Genomic DNA, 19,897 nt, shown 5'->3' with positions numbered 1-19,897 from the left:
GACTGGGACAGTCCTAGGAAAACCAAGACACATTATCTTGTCTCCTTGTGTATTTGCCACTTTCCCAGCTAGGTCACCAAAGCTGAGCACAGGAACTTCCTGTCTCCTCCACAACTGTGTCTCTGTCCTGGTGTGGGCATCAGAGAAGAGAAAAAGATTATATCAGGTTTTAAAATGCTTCAGCAAATGTGGGCAACACCTTTCTTTTACTAGTTTGGAATCCTACCTCTGAGATATTTCCCTTTTTTATTACAAGACAACAACTTCCTGTTAGTTATGAGAAGCCCACACCTACTGAGAAATCCAGGACTTTGCCCCTCTGAGAAAGAGGGAGAAGGCAGAGAGGCGGCTGACTCTAGGGGAGAGTGGACAAGACGGCTGTTGGGCCCTCTGGTGGAGTGGGTGGAGCATGGGCCCAGCCCCTAGGTGAGCTCACCTACCAGTCCATTGGAGGGGCGGGGCCTGTGGTCTAGGTCTCCAGAGGTGGGCAGGAGAATTTCAGGGACCTCAGTTTGAGCCAGGCCAGAGGCTCCTCAGCCATCGGATTTGTCCAGTGTCTGCTAGTGCCAGGCTGGACTTGGCGCAAAGAAGGCACGAGACGATGGTGGGGAAGGTGGGGCCTGTACTGTGGGCCCTCTGTGCAGGTGAGTAAAGCCCTCACCTGTCCAGCACTGGGGCGGGGGGGGGCAGTGAGGCACATGGTTGAGGGCTGAGGGGGAGGCTGTCCTAGTGTCCTTCACCTATTCTGGACCCAGAAGTGTTGTGTCCCACTAGGCAGAGCTACATGTTCTATTGTTTGTTGGATAGGGAGGCAGTTTCCAGGCCAAAGTCCATATCAAAATGGTTCTCCTCTCCATGTTAGTAAATAAACTCCCAGGCCACTGAATGAAAAACTCAAATAGTCAGACACACCCTGACAAGGGAAATATGGTATTTGAAGTCAGGATTGTTCCAGAAAGTCCAGAATATGGATCTAGATATAGTCACTATCTAGGGTTTTAACCTTAAAACCAGTAGTAAGAGTGTTAACTTCTTTGTTTCTTTTAGGGAAACTGAGGCAGAGGGACAGTGGAACTTAGTATCATGCGCAGAGCAGCAACAAGCTAGAAGGAACTTTTCTAAAGGCCAGCGCTCTGCACCCTGCCTGACTCTGGGCGTTGAAATCTCTGAAGCAGGAAAGTAGCTTAGATGAAAAGCAGACTTCTGTGGGTTTGTGGCTGAATCCAAATCAGGTGCTAAACATCAGCGTGGTTGTGTGGGGATCCGTGGAGTGGGTGAAGGTTGGAATGGAAGTTCTGGCAACAGGGTGTTTGGACCCTGGAGGAACAGAGTGGAGATGGGAAGTTGAGATGTAGGGTTGGGGAAGTTTTAGGAATGCCTTTAGTTCAGTGGTTTTGGCTACCAGCTTGTAATTCAGAAAGTGTTGCTGGCTTCCAAGAAGTGAGAACTATACAGGAAACCCAGGAGCCCTGAGGAGTGTGGAGAAGCAGAGCCCGGGAGCTTTGGTTTAGCATTCCCTTCAGCATATCCTGGCAAGCCTGGACCACCACACATCTTAGTCCGCCCATGTCTGTAGTGTTCCTCTCTAGCCCCATTTCTGAAACACAGCTTTGGGCCCTTGAGAGAAGGACAGCTTGCTGGGAAAAAGGGGTTGGTGCAAACAGTATGGCGGTAGGCCTGGAAGAGATCAATTAGCCAGGCTGGATCATGTTCTTCCTGAGACAGAAGGCCCCTTTCATCAACTTAGATGGCCAGCTCATTCCCTCATACATACAGCTCCTTACTAGGCACATCGTTTATGCAGGTGCCCTAGAGATGAGGAGTCTGGATTCATCAGCCTCAGCCATCAGATCCCATGGAGGAGGCTCAGTCCCAAGGAGAGGGAGGCCGAAAGGAATCGAGTCCGTGATTCTCTGATCCTCTCCTGAGCCAGAACTGTCCTCCATGCCCTGCGTGCACACACTCCACAGACAGACAGACGACAGACAGACAGACACACGCATCCCAACACACAGCCCTGTAGCCTGGCACTAACCCATGTGCACATAAAAGGAAGTAATATTGGCTTAGGGGAAAACTGAAGGTGAAGAACACAGCGGCTTGCCCGGCTTAGATGAGTGCCGCGAACTGAGGTGCCTGGAGCCCGCTGGCTGGCCTCTTCCTGGACAGTCAGGCCCAGTGACCCCTGGACAACCCCATCTGACAGAACTAGTTCTGAGGCATGTTTCCTGATGCACTGATAAGAGTGTCTTCTACCTCACCCCATCCTCTCTCTCCTGCCCGCTGGGCTCAGAATCACATGCCCACTGCCTTTTCTTCCTCCACTTTTCTACCTACTCCAAGAGGAAGGGTCTGGACTGGTAAGGAGAGGAAGCCAGGCACATGGACAGGATTTGCTAAGTGGATACATTCGGTGGTGGAATAGCCACTGCCAATCCCCAGGGAGCAAGGAAAGCTTTCCCAGATCAAACCTACAAGCAGTCAAACAGCTCTCCCCACTCTGCCACATCAGAGTGCCACTTCCTGCTTGGTACCAGGGAAGGGAATTAGGAAGGGCTTCCTGAAGCAGGTGGAGCTTGACTGGCTTCTTTCTCTACCTGACTTTGCCTACCACAGATTCGTACATTTGGCTGGTAGGTGGGGGAGACACTGAGCTGCTGAGGTAGCCCTTGGCTCACTGTGCTCAGGGAAAGACAAAGATAACACCTAAGGTCACATGGACAGGGTATAAGTTGGCACTCTAGAAAATTATTTTTTAAATGACTTAAAGGGGTTGGGGAGAAGGCTCAGTGGGTAGGAATGCTTGGTGTGAAATCAAGAAGACTTGAGTTCAAATCCCCAGCACCTACATACAAAAGCTAAGCATGGCCTTGCACGTCTGGAACCCTGGTTTTGTGGGGAGGGGGAAGACAGGCAGATGCTGGGGGCTCAGCAGCCAGCCAGGCTAGCCAACATGGTGAGCACCAGGTTCAGTGAGAGACTCTGTCTCAAAATTAAGGTGGGTAGTGATAGAGGAAGACAACACCAGACACCCATACAACTGCATACCCACATGCATGTGCACCTACCACACACACACACACACACACACACACACACACACACACACATTCATAGAACTACAGGAAGTGTCCTTGCTTTTCTATGCTAAATTAGAAAAACTTATGAAAATACTGCTTTTCACAGAAAAATAAAGGAGTCCCTCATTGCAAAATATCATACCATATGAGAGAAAAGGCTTTTTCTTCTCCCACATAAAAAAAGTTTCATTAAATTAATGGGTGCTTGTACCATGGTGGGATTTTGAGAGTTATATTTCTAGGTTGCTTGTTGGTTGAAGCTGGTTCCCCTATGTTAGAAGCCTGGGCCAGCCTGGGAAGTATGCAGGGTATGGCCTCAGGCAGAGATATCTAATGAGAATCAGATCAGAGAGCACCTTTCTTGTGCCCAGTAACTCTTGACCCCAAGAGGGTGTGTTTGGGTCAGAGCCAGGGTGGCGTCAGCCCATAAGTGTTAGTGCAAGTGCATGGCAGACATCCTGTCCTCCATCTGCTCAGGTTCCTGGGTCCATCTGCCACTCTAATCCCTAAGGTCCACTCCCTCCCCTCAGGCCTGGGCACCACCTGCTGGCACTGGAGCACACATCAGAAACCAGTGCTCACAGATGAAGAGCAATATATGCCTGCCAGAAACACAATCAGAATTACAATGCCCCAACCAGCATCAATCTCAGCCCCATAGGGGAAAGGATATGAAGAACGGCCAGCCTAAGAGGGGTGTGTTCAGAGGTCCATCAACACAGGCCTATCAGCATCACCAGGACAGTAAAAACCCAGGCACTAGGCTCCCTCATAGCTTCTGGGTCAGAATCCAGACAAACAGGCTATATGCTTCTCTGATCGTTGAAAAATGACCCATGTGGTTCTGATGTGCAGCTTTGTTTTTACAGTTAGAAATTGGAGCTTGAGGAGGAGTAGATCTCATCATCAGCCATCCCTGGTCTCCTGTGTATTATTTTACTCTCAGTTTTACATTTCTGGCTGCCTCCCGAAGTTCCAGTTTGGTGCTTTGACTAAAGGAACTCAGCTACCTGAATTCTTACACTTTACTGTACACACGGGGTGCCTAGGATCTTGTTAAACATACACTGATTTGGAAGGCCCAGGGTGGGTCTGAGGTTCTGCATGTCTAAGAAGCTTCTGTGTATGTGTGTGTGTCGGGGGGGGGGGGGGGGATTTCTGGGACCACAGTTTGAGACCGTGAGGCTCTAGGCAAGAATGGGTTCCTGGACCCAGCTATGATTCTCACTTTGCCTTTGCCCTTCAGATCTCAGCCCAGGGCTTCTTGAAACCCAGCCATGTTGCTTATTATGGTGCTGCTGGTCCCCAGGAAGCCAGTGTACCTGGCCAGTGCGTGCTTGTACGCCTAGCCTGTTCAGTCCTGCTAATCTCTCCCTCCTTCCTAAGACACTGTGTTCTAAAATAAGAGCTCTCCTGACCTTCTCTGTTGGGGGCCTTGGTTCTCTCTGCCTCTACAGCTTTATTCTCCTCTGCCACAGAGTAGCTTGCCCCTCATGCTCAGTCCCAGTGCCCTGCATACCCACCCGAAGCTTTAGCTGTCCCTTCACTCCCAGATGATTCTAAAATGCCCATCTTCAAAACAGCGAGAGTCCCATTAGACCAAGAGATGCATAACTTCCCAGCCTAGATATCTCAAAATAATTCAGACTCCCAGGTTAAAACTAAACTCATGATGTTGGTACCCGAGCATAGATCTTTTAAAGTCTCCCTCCTCCTCCTCCCCCTCCCTTTTCCCCTCCTCCTCCTCCTCCTCTGTTCATCTAGGAATGGAAGGCAGAGACCTACTGGTGATCTGTTACATTTTCTATTGCTGCCTAAGAAATCAGCTCAAATTTAGTTTGCTCACAGGTCTGCAACTGGGAGGGGGATTGGGAAGGTCAGCTTGTCTTGGCTCCAAGCAGCTTGACTGGGGTGACTTCGCTGGGGTTGGAAGAGAAGACTGGTTTCCACAATGGTGCCCTCAGTGGCAAGCAAGCTGTGTTGACTCTGGTCTCTCGTTCCTTTCTCTGTGGGTTCTTCATGGAGGAGTTTGGGCTTTCTCTAGGCTGTGGCTGGAGGCCAAGAGCAAAAACCTGAAGAGCCAGGAACTGAGAGTGCCCAGGCCCAGAAATCTGCCGTAGTCTATTGCTTGAGCAATCACAGAATCCAACTCAAGGGAGGAGACAGGAATCATACTCCTTTTTGTTGTTGATGATGGTTGATCTTTCTGAGACAGGCCATTGCTGTGTAGCTCAGGCACACCTGGAACTCCCAGTCCTTCTGCCTCTATCTCCCAAGTGCTGGGATTGTAGGCATGTGCCACCAGTCCTGGAGAATATTTTATTTCTTCTTTCTTTCTTTCTTTCTTTCTTTCTTTCTTTCTTTCTTTCTTTCTTTCTTTCCTTCTTTCTTTCTCTCTCTCTCTCTCATTCAGTGCTAGAGGGCCCTTTGAATGCTAGGCATGTGGTCTACCACTGAGCTTAAGACAGCCCATTTGTGGCCCCACTGGTGATGATGTGACCCTAGGATTGCTTTGTAGGAGGGTCTCAGTGGGATGGCCACAGACAATTTTGCTCAAAGGGAGCCAAGAAGCAGAATTTGTCCTAACTGTCCTCCTGGGCCTAGTATGCTATTTTTCCTTGGCCTCTATGTTTAGTTGGAGTGATGGGGGGTGGGTGGTATGTGATTCAACAGTGGGGATCATTTCCCAAGTCTCACTTCTGGCACTGTTGCTATACCCTGCTGCCGTCTTCCTCCTCTGCCTCACACATTCCCTCTGAGGACAGTGGCTCTTCCTCCCCAGGCCCCTGCTCTGCCCTCTCACCACTGTGGAACACTTGTTACCATGGTGGTTTCAAATTTTTTCTGCGATTATGTATTTATTGCCATCTGACTCACCCAGAGGACTGTACTCTGTGAGTGGGACTGTGCCTGTCTCTACCGCCAGTCTCCCCAAGTCTGACAGGGAGCCTGGAGCGCAGGCACCCAGCACCATTTGGGGGATGGTGTTAAGGAGCCCCTGCCCTCTCCCCATCTCCAGGCAGCAAGTCCACTTGCTTTCACTGGTTCCTGTACTGTTTTTCCTACTTTCCCCTCCTTCCAGGCTGCCTCTGCATCTGTGGAAGCCACTTTCCTAAGCTTACTTGTCCTCTCCAAATCTGCCCATCTGAAGCTCTTCTTCAGAACTGGATGTATACGCGGGACTAGCTAGAGCAATGGACTCATCTTGCAGTTCGAGTGGCTCAGTGTTTGTTCCTCACATGCGTGGCACCTGCGTTTTAGCAGGAATTTTGGCTGCTTCACTCAATGTGAGAATTGCAGTCCTGAGACAGGTGGTATATGGAGGACATGCAGGTACAGTTCAGAGGCCCCAGGCTGCCCATGTCACAGCCCTCAGTTCTGTCTCCTGCTGCCTTCTCCCTAGTTTTGTCCTGCTCCCAGACCCTTCTGTCGTCAGAGCAGCACTCTGCCCAGGGCACCAACCGTCACCCTGGCACCTTGCCTCCTTCCTGAGGTGCTTCCCTCCCAGGGGCTGCCCAGTGACCTTTGGGCCGCTCCCTTGTCTTCTGCCTTGGTGAGTCAGGCATGCCATAAACACCAGACATGGGCAGACATGATTTCAGATAGATACTTCCGGGCAGGACAGTCATAAAGTTCACTGGGGCAGAAGCATAAAGTGTGGCTTGGTGCTCCTGAGCTCACTGCCCCTCACCTGCCCATCATCTTGTCACCATCTGCAGGTAGAGAATGGGTGACTCTGAAGTCACTTCATCCTGCACTTGTGCTTTGGTCCATTCCTGCCCTTCCTGTCCCTTACCAGGCTAGCTTGCTCCCTCTGGCTTCTCCTGTTTTCAATCTCTTCCTTTCTGGAAGCTTGTTCTCTATAACCTGCAGGCTGCCCAAGCCTCTCCATCTTCAGTCTGGGTTGGGGGACTACAGAAACTTTCTCTAGATTCTTTGCTTCCCTGGGGCTTCAGCTTCCTCATCATCCTGTGTCAGGTGAGCTGCCCTCACTGTCTGTCTTCTCACTTCTGCTTGGCTTTGCAGTTAGATCAGCACTGTTCATCTACTTAAGAATGCTCAGATGAAAGTACACAAGGGTAAAGCTCCCAAATTGCCTCTTGGTCCCCAAATACTGTTTTCCTGGTGTGCTTTCTCCTAGAACTTGTTCTGTGTGTATGGTCACAGGGGATTGGGATGTCTCCTGCTTCATCCTAACACACATGAGTTCAACACTGTGAATTGTGTCTCTGGGGGCCATGTCCATTCTCACTTCCTCAACAAGCTTTCCAATTAAAATCTCTTCCTGGATCCCCTATTCCCTTTTCTCTCCCCTTCCTTCCTCTCTTTTCACACTTACACTTTAATATTCTATTAGACTCCATTAGGGTGCTGGTTGACAATGACCTCTAATTGCTTCTTGGGTGGGGAATATGCCACAAGTCACTCAAATCAACAAGGTCTAATTAGCACCCAGCTCTGCCCAGATCACTTGGGGGTTGATCCAGTGAGTGATGGATACTAGAGTAGTCTGAAACATGGAGTCTGCTCAGAGGAGAATACCATATGGTAAGAGGAGGATCCTGTACACAGAGACTCATTTCAACAGGAGAATTCTATTAAAAAAAAAACCCAGCTAACAATAATGGCGGGTTGTGGTACAGAAGGACCTCCAAAGACAGGGCTGTGAACAAGCGCTATAAATTTCCCCAGTGTCTTTCACTGAACTAGGATTTTGAAATGATCTGAATTTACAGGTTCCTAAAAATCTACATTGATCAAACAGTTCAACAAACTTGTATTGAGTTCTAAACAACCTTCTGCATCCTTCCCTCCCCAGCTGCCCACTTGGGATTATGTAGGGTCTGCTCCATCAAGAAAATTAAGGTAAACTCTGCAAATATGAAGTGCCTCAGTCTCCACACTAGAGCTGGCTGGGTTGACTGGGTCCCCTCTGGCCTCGAGCATCTCCTTCCCAACCTAGAATGTGGTTTGTCAGAGCAAATGGATTTTCCTAAGTGGAGGCATTCCTGCCAGTTTTCCCAAGGGCTTCCATAATGTGTCCGTGTGTGCCTCAGGCAGCCGGCTCCATCAAGCACTTCATTATCTTCCTGGGATGTATTACTTTCCGTTCAGCTCTCAAGAGACAGCTTGTTATCTTCTTAACAAACCTTAATTATTTACAAGCAATCATCAAGGCCTCAAGCTGGGTCTCCACACCCTGGCTCCTCAGGGGGGTTAAATGACATCTCCTATTTCCACTAGGGCATTTTGTGGGCTCAGCATCCCTTCTTTGGGACTTACTGGGGCCTTCATTTTATATTTTGGCAATTTCCTTTTTATATTTATATTTTTTTATCAGAATGAATTTAGAGTCATGTGCTAGGGATCCTACCATGGCTGTGCGCATGGTAGGTAGGCTCCACCACTGAGGTATGTCTCCAGTCCTATTTTGGGGAAGTTTCTAGCAATATCGGGGTTAGGTTCTTCTACTGTTCCTTGAGTTATAAATCCCACCCATTCTCAGGTGTAAGTTACTGGCAACTCAGCAATGACTGCTCTCACAGCACTTACGGGAGCCCCTCCTGTGTGGCACCGTCTTAGCTGAGCCCTGGGGATGTGCAGGTAAAGATAATACGTTGACAATGAGAATGCTTAGAGTTCTTGCTTTGTGTCAGGGTAAAAGATGCAAACTCTGGTACATTGCACAGCCCTGGTGGCACGCTTCACCAGAGAATAAAGTTATTCTCGCTTCACTGTTGACGACGCTGAGGCACACAGACATGAACTAAGCAGCCCAAGGTTGCACATCTAGAAGTAAGGAGGAGGTGGCCAGCCTGGATAGTCTGGCCCCAGCATTTGTGCTCTTGGCTACAGAACCATATTGTCATGAGAAAGAAGTACTAGGAGGCAGGCATTCACTGACAACAGGCCACACAAATGACAGGCTTAACACTTCTGCTTGGGAGAGGTAGGATATTTTCTTTAAGCTGCTGCATGTTCTCCGAACCTTTTCCATAAACTACTATAATGTGGGAAGACTTTCATGATTCCTCCCTTGCCCATAAAAGCAGTTTGCCAACTTGGATGTCCCTAGGGTTAACATGTCAATACATTTTTAGTTACTAACACCCTACAATAGCTATGTTAGTCAGCTTGTGACAAAATACCTGAGAAAAGCTACTTTAAAGGAGGAAAGACTGATTTGGGCTTAGGGTTTTCAGTCCATTGTTGGCTGGCTCCAGTGGGTTGGGGCCCAAGGGGACAGAACATCGTGGTGAAGTGCACATAGTGGAGAAGAGTGGCTGACCTCATGGTGGACAGGAGGGAGGGAGAGAAGAGAGACAGAGGAAGAGGGAGAGAGAGAGAGAGAGAGAGAGAGAGAGAGAGGAGAGAGAGAGAATATGAACCAGAGGGACAAGATATACTCCTTAGGGGCATGTCCCCAGAGATCCAGTTTCTCCTATCAAGTCCCACCTTCAACCTTTTCCATCACCTCCCAGCAGCCCATTAAATCATGAACCTATCCATACATTAATCCACTGATGAGATTAGAGCCCTCATGGTTCAATACCTCTCACAGGGCCTCACCTCTGAACATTGCTGTATTGGGGATGACGCCATCGATACATGAATCTTTGAGGGACATTTCAAATCTGATAGGTGCTCTTCTTGAGCTTCAGAAGAGTTCAGCCTTAAGAAAAAGGCAAGTAGAAGATTGAGGAGGGAAGGGAGAAAACTTCTGGAGGACAAGGGGCACCAGTCGAAGGAAGGAATAAGCAAGGAGTTGCAGCTTTGGGGAGGAGGGTGGGCTCTCGGCAGCTGAAAGGGTAATATCTAACGCCAGCTCATACATTGAAACAGAAAAGGAGGGAGTTGGACACTTCTAGAAATGACTTCTCCATTTTCCAGTCTTCTAGCCAGTGGTTATATGTCTCACCTTTGTTCCATCCCCTGAATGGGCATGCAAGACCTCATGGAAGAGAAAATGAAGGGCTGAAACGCTAGTAAGCATATGGCCTATGGAAAGAAGAAAAAGGAACTGGACTTATTAACACTATGAATAAGGCCAGTGGATGTTTTGTTGCCAGCTGTGTCAGAATGGGAGAATACCGACTGCATCAGAAGAGAGGATTTAGGTTAGTTATGGTGAACTCCCAATATACCATGACATTCAAAACAGGGCAACGTCTCATCTAGAATCATGGAAAATGCACATGTGCCCCAGGGCACAAGATCAGTCTTTTAAGATTCTTCTCGGGCTTACAAATAACATCCTAATTGTGTTGTACATTAGTGTAAGGCTTTCTTTTTTTTTATTCTTTATGAGTTTTGCCTCATCCATTTCTCTCTTTTCTCACATAAATCTATTAACATGCAATGATTTTTAACTCACTGCTAAAATGATCTCTAAAACTGATCTATTCTTTAGCTACAATCGTTAGCAACTACTATTCCTTTCTGACAGCCCAGATGGTGGATGGTTGTCTCTCATGATTAACTTCTAACCATGATGCACTACCACAGCACACTATGGGATGACAAAGTACAGTGGTCCAATAAGAAAAAAAAAATAGCAGTAGCTATTGCTTATTGAGCACTGATTGTGAGTTAGGAGCCATTAAATAAAGCACACACTTCTTGTCACTTAATCCTCACATAATCCACTTTTCAAGTGAAGACCAGCACAGAGCGCTTATGGACACTGCTTGGGCTTACACATTGGGTGGATGAAGGAATTCTAACTGAGGTATTGTGGCACCAGAACACGTGCATTTAAACGGCCTGTTCTGTTACTTCCTGGAATGGTCATGACAGAATTGTGTTATAAGTATAGAGTGGTGAAGGTGTGAGAATAAAAGTATCAGAGGGGCATTTCAGAGCTAGAAGGGAGAGTTGGGAGAGAGAAGGTGCAGGTGGTAGGAGCAGTTGGGTGGAGAAGTTTCCTTTGCTGGGAAGGGGTTGCTCAGCTCCCCTGACCTAGCCAGGGAGGCCTATTTCACTTTGCAGGTCACATCTCTGACAAGAATGTGGAGCACTGAAGCTCTGTAAGGTCCTCACCAACAGGGAGTGTGGTGTGGTTGCCAGGCAGTTACCAGGCCTGATTCTTTTTCCACTTAAGTTCGGGTTCATTCCTATTCTGCCAGAAAATATTATTCATAGAGTTTGGTAAAGAGGATTAGATATATGTGTGAATCTAGTCTGTGTCCATAGACCCAGCCGTGGTAAGAAGGTGACTTCATAGACTTCTATCTTGTCTCCCAGAGCAGAGCAGAGCTCTGGTTCTACATGGTAGACACATGTTAAATTCTTGACAGTGGGCTGAAGAAAGGATGTTTCAATCACAAGGGAAAAGGAGTGTGATGTGGTCAAGGGATAAGACAGGAAATATGTTCTGCTGGTGGTCAGGACGAACACTATCCCATACTACACCTGGTCCAGCAGGCAAAGTGAACATTTTGCCCTGATAGTTAGGCAGCAGCCCCATGCCTGTTCTGGGCTGCATCTGTCTGATGGATTTGCCAGATGTGCTGACATTTGTTATCTACATGTCGATGAGCAAATTGCATAATCCCTTTCAACTCCAATTTATTCACCTGTGAAAGAGAGATAGTATATGAGAGAATATGAAAATAAATACCTGTAAAATACTTATACCATGCCACTGAGTTGTAATTAACGTAGCATAGGACTAATTGGAAATCAGAATTACTGACTCCTCATTTTCCTTTCTCTGATTGTTGGCTTATGATCCCATTATTCATGAGTTAGCAGGTAAGTCGATTCTGAAGCAATGACTTAATGAATCAGTTATCTTTGATTTGACAGGGAGAACTGGTATGATGAGATAGCCTATTGGGCTCAGCAGAACACCAGCCACCTGGGCGCCACCTGGGCTTCACCAGTGGCAGCACTCTTAACATGTACCTCATGTATAGGACAAGAAAGAATGATTATTCAAGCCACAGAGAAGCCTGAGACCAGTCACCTTGAGGACAAGGCTCCAGGGAAATGGGTCCAGGCAAGGATGGAAGACATGAGGCAAAGACCAGTGGCAGTTGCCATGACTACCACTAGGTACTCAGGGAACAGCTTAAAGTCATGCTCTCTGAACAGGATATAGAGCTACAGCTGGGAACTGGAGGATGGAATTTGAGGCCTGTTCCAGTAAATAGCCTTTTAAAGAAGGGGAACTTGCTAGTAATGATAATGAAAGTGCTTTCTGATAGATGAAGGTGGTGGAGAGACCTCTGGTAACTTGGAGGAGCATTTAATGAGCCTTGGCCATGTGGGAGGCAGCTCTGGAGTATGCCTTAACTGCCCAGGAAGTCAGGATTTGAATGGATTCTCAGTGGCTCCTGGCACTGGCTGTCTCCCTGCCTCAAGATGTGAAAAGTTTACAAATGCCAAGGAGGGGAAGGCTGGCTTTTAATAGTTTCCAGTTTCTCTCATTCCTACCTCCACATGTTTCTCTGATTTTACAAACAGGCTCTAGGACCTCTCATTGCCTGCCCAGCTCTGTAACTGCAGTGTCCCATTCTATAAATGCTACGGACTTTCACTTTATAGTACTTTGAATGGAAACTGCATACCAAAGTATGAATAATCCCATTCCCCAGGAACTTTTTGCATTTTCAACTCTCCACCCCCAAACCCCCCCAAACCCCAGCCTTGTTTCATTTCTAGTGCTATGACAAATACCATCACAAAAAGCACCTTGGGAAAGGGGTTATTTGGCTTAAAATTCCATGTTGCAATCCATCATTTTGGAGACATCAAGGCAGAAACTCAAGCAGTCACATCATATCCACAGTAAAGAGCAAAGAAGGATTGAACATATCCTCCCTTGCTTGCTTGCTCAGTTCATCTTCTCCACTCTTGCACTGTTCAAGGCCCCCCTGCCTAGGGAATGGTGCCACCCACAGTGGGCTTTATCTCTTTACATCAATGAACAATTAAGACAATCCCCCGACAGACATGCCCACAGACTAACCTAGATAATTGCTCATTTAAGTCTCTCTTCCCAGTTGACTGAGGCTGTGTCAAGTTGACAGTTCAAACTAACCAGGACACATTGTTGACCCAACTGAGACCTAGATTTCACAGTCATGTCTTCATGGAGGGCTATCTTTTGAAGGATCTTTTTCTTCTTTATTGTGCAACCTCATCATAGGAACCCTCAGAGAAAACGTGTTCATATTGCTACCACCAAACCTGCCAACTCACTTGTGTCTTTAGCCACTTTCTACAGTGGATGAATGGCTTGGGGTTCTTTATATGCCTACCCATACTAACACACTCTACTCACAAGTCCCATTTGCCTTATAAGAACATCATTTCTGCTCCCATTCTCTTCTGGCTTGTTCTCATCAATAAGCAGTGTCAAAACATTTTTATATTATCAAATACACTTTTTTTTAAAGACACAAACCTATCTTGACCCTAATGTGCCTTTTGACTATGATTGGTTCTTGTCCTCTCTCTCCTTTCCAGCAAAAGCTGCCCACTTCTTCTTGTCCCTTTTGCTCTTGAACTTCCTCCATTCAAGCTCCACCCTCACCACTCCACTGCATCTGCCCATGCCAAGAGCATCTTGTGTTGCTGCATCTAGTCACTAGTCTCTCAGTCCTCAGCTCCCTGTACAAATTATATTACTTGCAATTAATATAATTACTTCACTTTCATGAGATGTATTTCCTGCTTGGCCTCTGGGAAACTTTCTCTTGGTTTTCTTCCTAGCTCCCATGTGTCTGCTCACCAAGTATCTACTGGGCCTCCAGGTTGAGCATCTGAAGAGGACCAGGCAAAATATATTCCCTCATACAAATTAACTTCAGCATCACAGAATGTCACTTACCCAGTCACAGGCCCACCCAGAATCAAAGGGAGGGACCCCACTTTCCACAACTAGAAAAAGAGTGTGTGTGTGTTGGGCAGTAGAGGTGTGGCCATGATGGTTTGTTTAACTTTTTTCTGATAAATGTACATAAACGGATCCCCCATACTCTTACTTTGATTTAATCTTGTTTATAAAGTTCTTTATCATGTGCAAGTGTTCTAGTACTATCTGTTAAGCAATTAAGTAAATAAATCATGACCTCAACAAAAGAGTGTTTATTGAGCGGTGTCTGTGTGCCAGGCACTGAGTGAAAAGACACATAGCATCTTCTTTCATCTCCCCAATAACTCTGGCATTAGGTTTTCTCTTTCACTGAGAAAACTGAGGCTTAGAGAAATCTACACAACTGACAAGGGGTTGGGCTAAGGTTGAAAGCCAGACACCAAATGCAGGTAACTTCTTCAGGACAAGGCAGGATGGCAAGAAGACAGAGCAAGGCCTATGTGTTAGTTTCTTCCCTGGGCTTAGGGAGAGCAGCTAGCATGTCCTGACCAAGATTGCTGCTTTAGCCATGGCTACAGGAGCGAGTGTTCATTGCAGGGGTCTGTTGGGAATAAGTGAGTGTGTCCATATCATTCATTTCCCCTCTGCTGCCTCCTTTTTTTTCCAGTCTGGGTAGCTGTTGATGCCATCTCTGTGGAAACCCCATCGGATGTTCTTCGTGCTGCCCGAGGAAAGAGTGTGACCCTTCCGTGTTCCTATAGCACCTCTGCCCAGGACCGGGATGGATTTATCCAGTGGGATAAACTTCTCAGGACTCATTCGGTAAGGCTCCTGAATGAGTTGCCGACATCATGGGAATGATTGTCACCTGACTATTATCTCTTAGAAGGAAGTACCGTAAAGTCTTCCAGTAAGTGTTAACTAGAACAAATGTTAGCACTCCACTGGGGAGGGTAGGAGGGAACAGAGGAGTCAGACCCAGGCAGAGCTGGATTATATCAGCTTTATTTTGAAAAAGTGACCTGCCCTAAAATGTCTCTGTAGGTCAGACTCAAATGACCTAAATTGTACCATTTGAGTCAATTGTTTTTTGATTAGCACAGAACTCGCTGAGATCAGATTTTACTTTATGGAGGTTTTTTTTTTTTCCCCAATTTGGCTTCTTTTCAAGAGCTCATAGAGGTTTTATTTTCTATTTCCATTTTAAAATAAAGACTATAATCCTATTACTTAGAAATCAAAACATGATAAAAGAGGCTACTTTGAGAAATCTCACCCCCAAATGTGGCCCCTCTATCTCCACACTCTATCCCTCTATCTCTTAGTCTCTTCTATTCCTGGCAAGTGTGGATATATAGTTATATTTTCTATTATATGACCTGTGGTATATATTCATATTTACATATATGAATATATGCTTGCATGTACCACACACATAGTTTGGCTTTGGCTTATTTTCTCTTAACAATGTATCTTGGCTTCTATCCATATTTTAGTACATTTCTCTGTTTCCCTCCCTCCCCCTGCCTCAGGGCTGAGGTTCAAATACTGTTTGCTAAATGAGGATTTGATAAGAGAAAAGTCTCAAAATCATATCTCCTGAATTATAAGAAATGGAGTATCTATTCATACATTTCAGTCAGGACTTCTTTTAAAATACTAACATGGGCCAGGTGTGGTAGAGCACACCTGACCTGAGACCCCAGTATTCCAGAGGTGAAGCAGCCACCTGAGATCTCCAATTTGAGGCCAGCCTGGCCTCATAGTGAGACTCTAACAATTAAAAATAAGTAAAATTACTTGATTCTAATTAACTCACACATAAAAACATTGCACAGCTGGTTTAAAGAAGATGCTCAGATACTTGGTCAGTCCCAAACGCTATGTGTCTTGGTGAAGGTCTACAGTTAGAATGGCCATCTGATGCTATGGTCTTCAGTTATGGTTTGACGCGTTCACTGCCAATTACATTTTTATTCATTTATCCACCACAGAAAAAGGAAAGAAAATCATGATAGAGTTGAAGCTAGAAAAAAATAAATTGCTTTATACTTTCTTGCATGACTCACGTGTCCTTTTGCCTACATTCTGTCCTTCCTCATCACCTAATATTATTTTCTTGGTCTCCTTTCTGTAGTATAACATTTAGAAAAACAATGTTTTTAATGCTAACATATCTACCAGAGATAAGTATCAGGTGCCCAGCTACTGAGTGAGAAGGGATTTAGCCTTTTCCCTGTGAGTGGAAAGGAGAAGCCTAGCACACCTGAGTCCTAGGACAAAGGCCTGACAGGAAGGAGAGTTTATCTTAGTCCTACGTACCAAGGGTGAAACAGCAGAGTCCTTACTGCTGTAGTGAGCTTTAGCCTTCGGGAACTGAAGGCACTGTCCTTCCCATCAGACCATCTAGCAAGCCAGGTATAAGGCTGTGGCTGACTTATTCTGAGTGTGGAGATAGACACTGAGATTATTTGTTGACTACTAGATACATTCCTTCCAAGAGAATTTAAGGCAACTCCTTCAAGATCAATCAGGAATGTAGAGAAAGGGATTATTATACGGGTTCCTAGAAAGGGGTGTGGTTAGGAAGAGACCCAGGGACAAACCTGTCATGCATCCTGAAAATATTGTCTGCCCTACCAGGCCTGTTACATGCAGTTGGGCAAGTTGTGTCCTGCACAAGAGTGTCCAGACTAGGAGGTCTGTGCTCTGTTAGCTAAGCCATGTATTCTTCCCTAGGTTGTTTCTGTTGGAAAACTAGTGTCTTGTTCTAATTTGCATGAAGGGCTCTGTGTTCAGACTCAGACCTGGCACTTTCTCAACACTGTCTTTTCTGCCCATCCAGGTCTTTCTTTTTCTCCTAACACTCTCCTGAAATTCACAGCATTTTATACTAGCAACCACTTTCCAACCTCAGGGCCCCTTTTCTTGGCTTTTGTTGCTCCTGGCTTGACTTTTCCTCTTAACCTCTCTCAGCTCCCTTTGATCCTGTGAATGATGAAACTTGGGGACTTGCCATTTGTCTACTTATGTCTAGACCATGTCTCAGTGAACATTCACATGGCATTGGCTTCCAAACCTTCATCCTCAGTTGTATAACCAGCTGGAGGTTTCTCCTTAAGAAAGAACTTAGCCAGGAGACATACTCAGTTTAAGCAAAAAACTTGATTTTGCAAAGCAAAGCATGCACTCCAAAGAGGGACTGGAGAGTGCCTGCCCTCGGGGGAAGGGGAACAGCCCACTCAGGTCTCCTTATGGAAATTTAGCAGTTTTATAAATATTTATGAGGGGGGTTACCTCACTGGAACAAGTGAACTCCTTTCCCCCTCCACTCATGGTGGATCAGATCTTTTAGGATATTTCGTCTCATGATCCTCTTGAAAAGCCCACAAGGGGGATTCAAAACAATGCAAATGATATTATAATGAAGCTGTAATATTTTAAGGATGCAGACCCTTTATAACTATGCATGTGGACAGTGAGAAAGAACCCTGGTGTCTTAGTTTCTGATGTAGTGGGAAGGATTAACTGCATCTTCAAGCACATTTAAACACAGAGGCATTCTAACCACAGGAGACACAGCTACCAAGATATAACTGCAGTTTCCTTGGTTCCCGCATGTCTAACTTGCCTACCTGGCTTCGGTTATGTTCATCTGACCTACCTAGCCACACTGATTTCCTCCTTCTGGTGTCCCACGGACACTTCAGGTGACCCACATGTAAAGAGAACACATTTTTTCTTAAAGCCTTCTCTTTCAGTGTTTCTTCTGTTGGAAAGGACATCACCAAACACAGCTAAAACTCTTACACTTGAGATTTGCTACTCTCTAGCTCTGTATGTTAAACCCATCCCCAAATTTCATGGGTCCCCTTTCTTCTTCAAACTCATTTTACTTTTTCTGTGTTGCCACAGTCCAATTTGACAATGTATAATTTTCATCAGAATTACTTAACTGATACCCTTTCTCCTTTGAATTAATTTGCATCCTGTAGTAAAAGCTAACTATAAAATACAGAATTCTTGAGCTGGTGATATAGCTCAGTGGTAGAGTGCTTATTTGCCATCTGTGAGGCCCTAGGCTTCATATCCAACAGTGGAAAAAAAAAACCTAGTTAAAATACATTACTGCCTTGAGGATGAAATGCAAGCTATTTAGTTTTGGACATAGTATCTGAGATGTGACATGGTAGAAACTTCAGAGTTCAGGCTCTGGAGCTAGATTGCCCAGTGTGATCTCAGCTCTGCCATTTACTTAAACATATGAACTTGGAAAACATAATGAAAGTCTTGGTGCCTTGGTTTCCTCCTGTGTAAGGGGGCTATGATCAATCACAAGGTCTGCCGCATGAAAGCACTGTGATGGTTAAATGAGATAACACACCAAGTGTTTGGAAGAACACTCAGCACACAGCTTGGAGCTGATATTGCAGCTATGCTGTCTATTTCTGTCTCCTAGGCTCACCTTTTGCCAGTCTGACACAGGCTCACATTCTTCAAACTGCACCCCTTGGGGTTGGTATGTTGCTTTCCTGTGGTTCTTCCCTTGCCTCCAATGGCTAACACATTTATCTTGCTTCAAAAGCCGCAGTCTCCCAGCCATTTACCCAGCTAATTTCTAGCTGATTTTCAAGTTTTAAGGCAACTATAATCCTTTTTTTGGAATTCTCCCTGACTTGCCAATCTGGAACGGAAACCTTTCTTCTGGAATCTCATAATCATAAGACATTGTAGAGCCTGTGTTCTTGTCACTCATTACTCTTTGAGGACAGAACTCATGAGTATTCATCCTTGTGTGCCAGGGACTTAGATACTCAACAGCGAAGGCCAGTACCTGTAGACACCATGCTGGGTAAACTAACTGTTCCACGTATATTATCTGTTTTAATTCTTACCAAAGTCTTATAAGATGCATGCTATTATTAACACCTCCATTTTGTAGAAGAGGAAATGGAGTCACAGAGATGTCAAACGTTTTGTTCAAGGTTTTACTAGTCATGGCTCTCTAGAGGGACAGAACTGACAGATGCATATATAGTACAAGAATTTACTAATCAGTTTACTTTGAAAAACAGCAACAGTCGAATCACACCTGGGAGGCTAAGAACTGAGTAGTTGCTCAGTTCTTGAGGCTGGGTTGGTACCTCAGTAGTCAGGGTAGTTGCATGGTGGCTGTCTACACTGGAGAGCTTGAAAACCCAGGTGTTGCTTAGTTCACAGGGCTAGGTGCCTCAGCAGCCCCAACCTGACAGTGAAAGCCTGGAGGGTTCCTGGAGAGCTCTTGGTCCTTAGCGTTGGAAGACTGGAAACGCTGGTTTTGCTCTCAGTGAGGGACTCAGCCACAGCAGCAAGAGCTTAAATTAACTCAGCGGCAAGAGGGGAGGCTAAAGGAGCAAACAGCAAATAATCCTCTTCTGCCAGGCCCCTTTATATCTGGGCTGCTACTAGAAGGTGCCGTCCACATTTGGGGTAGGTCTTCCTACATCAGTTAAGCCAATAAAGACAATTCAAAAATGAAGCTCCCTACTCAGGTGGTTCTAATTTGTGACAAGTGGACATTAAAACTATCACAAAGGTCATTCAGATAGTAAGTGGAATTTGAACTGAGGCAGTCTGGCTTGAACATCTGTGGATTTAGCTACTAATGTGCTATTTCATAAACAAGTGCATCAATGAATAAGCAAATTCCAAGGGCATTATTCAAGAAAATGAAGTGAGCTTGGAATTCAAGGGTGGTTAGCTAGCATGCTGCCTGGTTTATGGTACGTGCTCGGTAAGTATTGGTTAAAGGGATGAATGGATGAGAATAGACAGGGAGGAATGGGATCCAGGAGAGATGCTAGAGGTTACAAAGGGAGTGTGGAATCTCAGACTGCCTCATTAACTCACTGATATTACCTGACTCCCCCCACCTCAGACTGCCTCATTAACTCACTGATATTACCTGACTCCCCCCACCTCAGTATTCCAAATCTCAATCTCTCTCTCTCTCTCT

At 45.9% G+C, this 19,897-nt stretch overlaps 1 protein-coding gene across 1 annotated transcript in view; it reads left to right on the top strand.

Moving 5' to 3' along the window:
- Nucleotides 1–601: 601 nt before the first annotated feature.
- The window catches only part of Gpa33 (glycoprotein A33), a 37,917-nt gene continuing 18,621 nt past the window's right edge, over nt 602–19,897 (top strand). Inside the window, exons 1-2 of the mRNA XM_008848258.1 lie at nt 602–644; nt 14,570–14,724. Of these exons, the coding sequence (XP_008846480.1) occupies nt 602–644; nt 14,570–14,724 (198 nt within the window). The remainder of the gene's footprint in view (nt 645–14,569; nt 14,725–19,897) is intronic.

The sequence above is a fragment of the Nannospalax galili genome, unplaced genomic scaffold (assembly GCF_000622305.1).
Source record: "Nannospalax galili isolate Female #2095 unplaced genomic scaffold, S.galili_v1.0 scaffold383, whole genome shotgun sequence".
NCBI lineage: Eukaryota > Metazoa > Chordata > Mammalia > Rodentia > Spalacidae > Nannospalax > Nannospalax galili.
The sequence above is the reverse complement of the archived record's forward strand: the minus strand, read 5'-3'. Positions and strand labels throughout refer to the sequence as shown.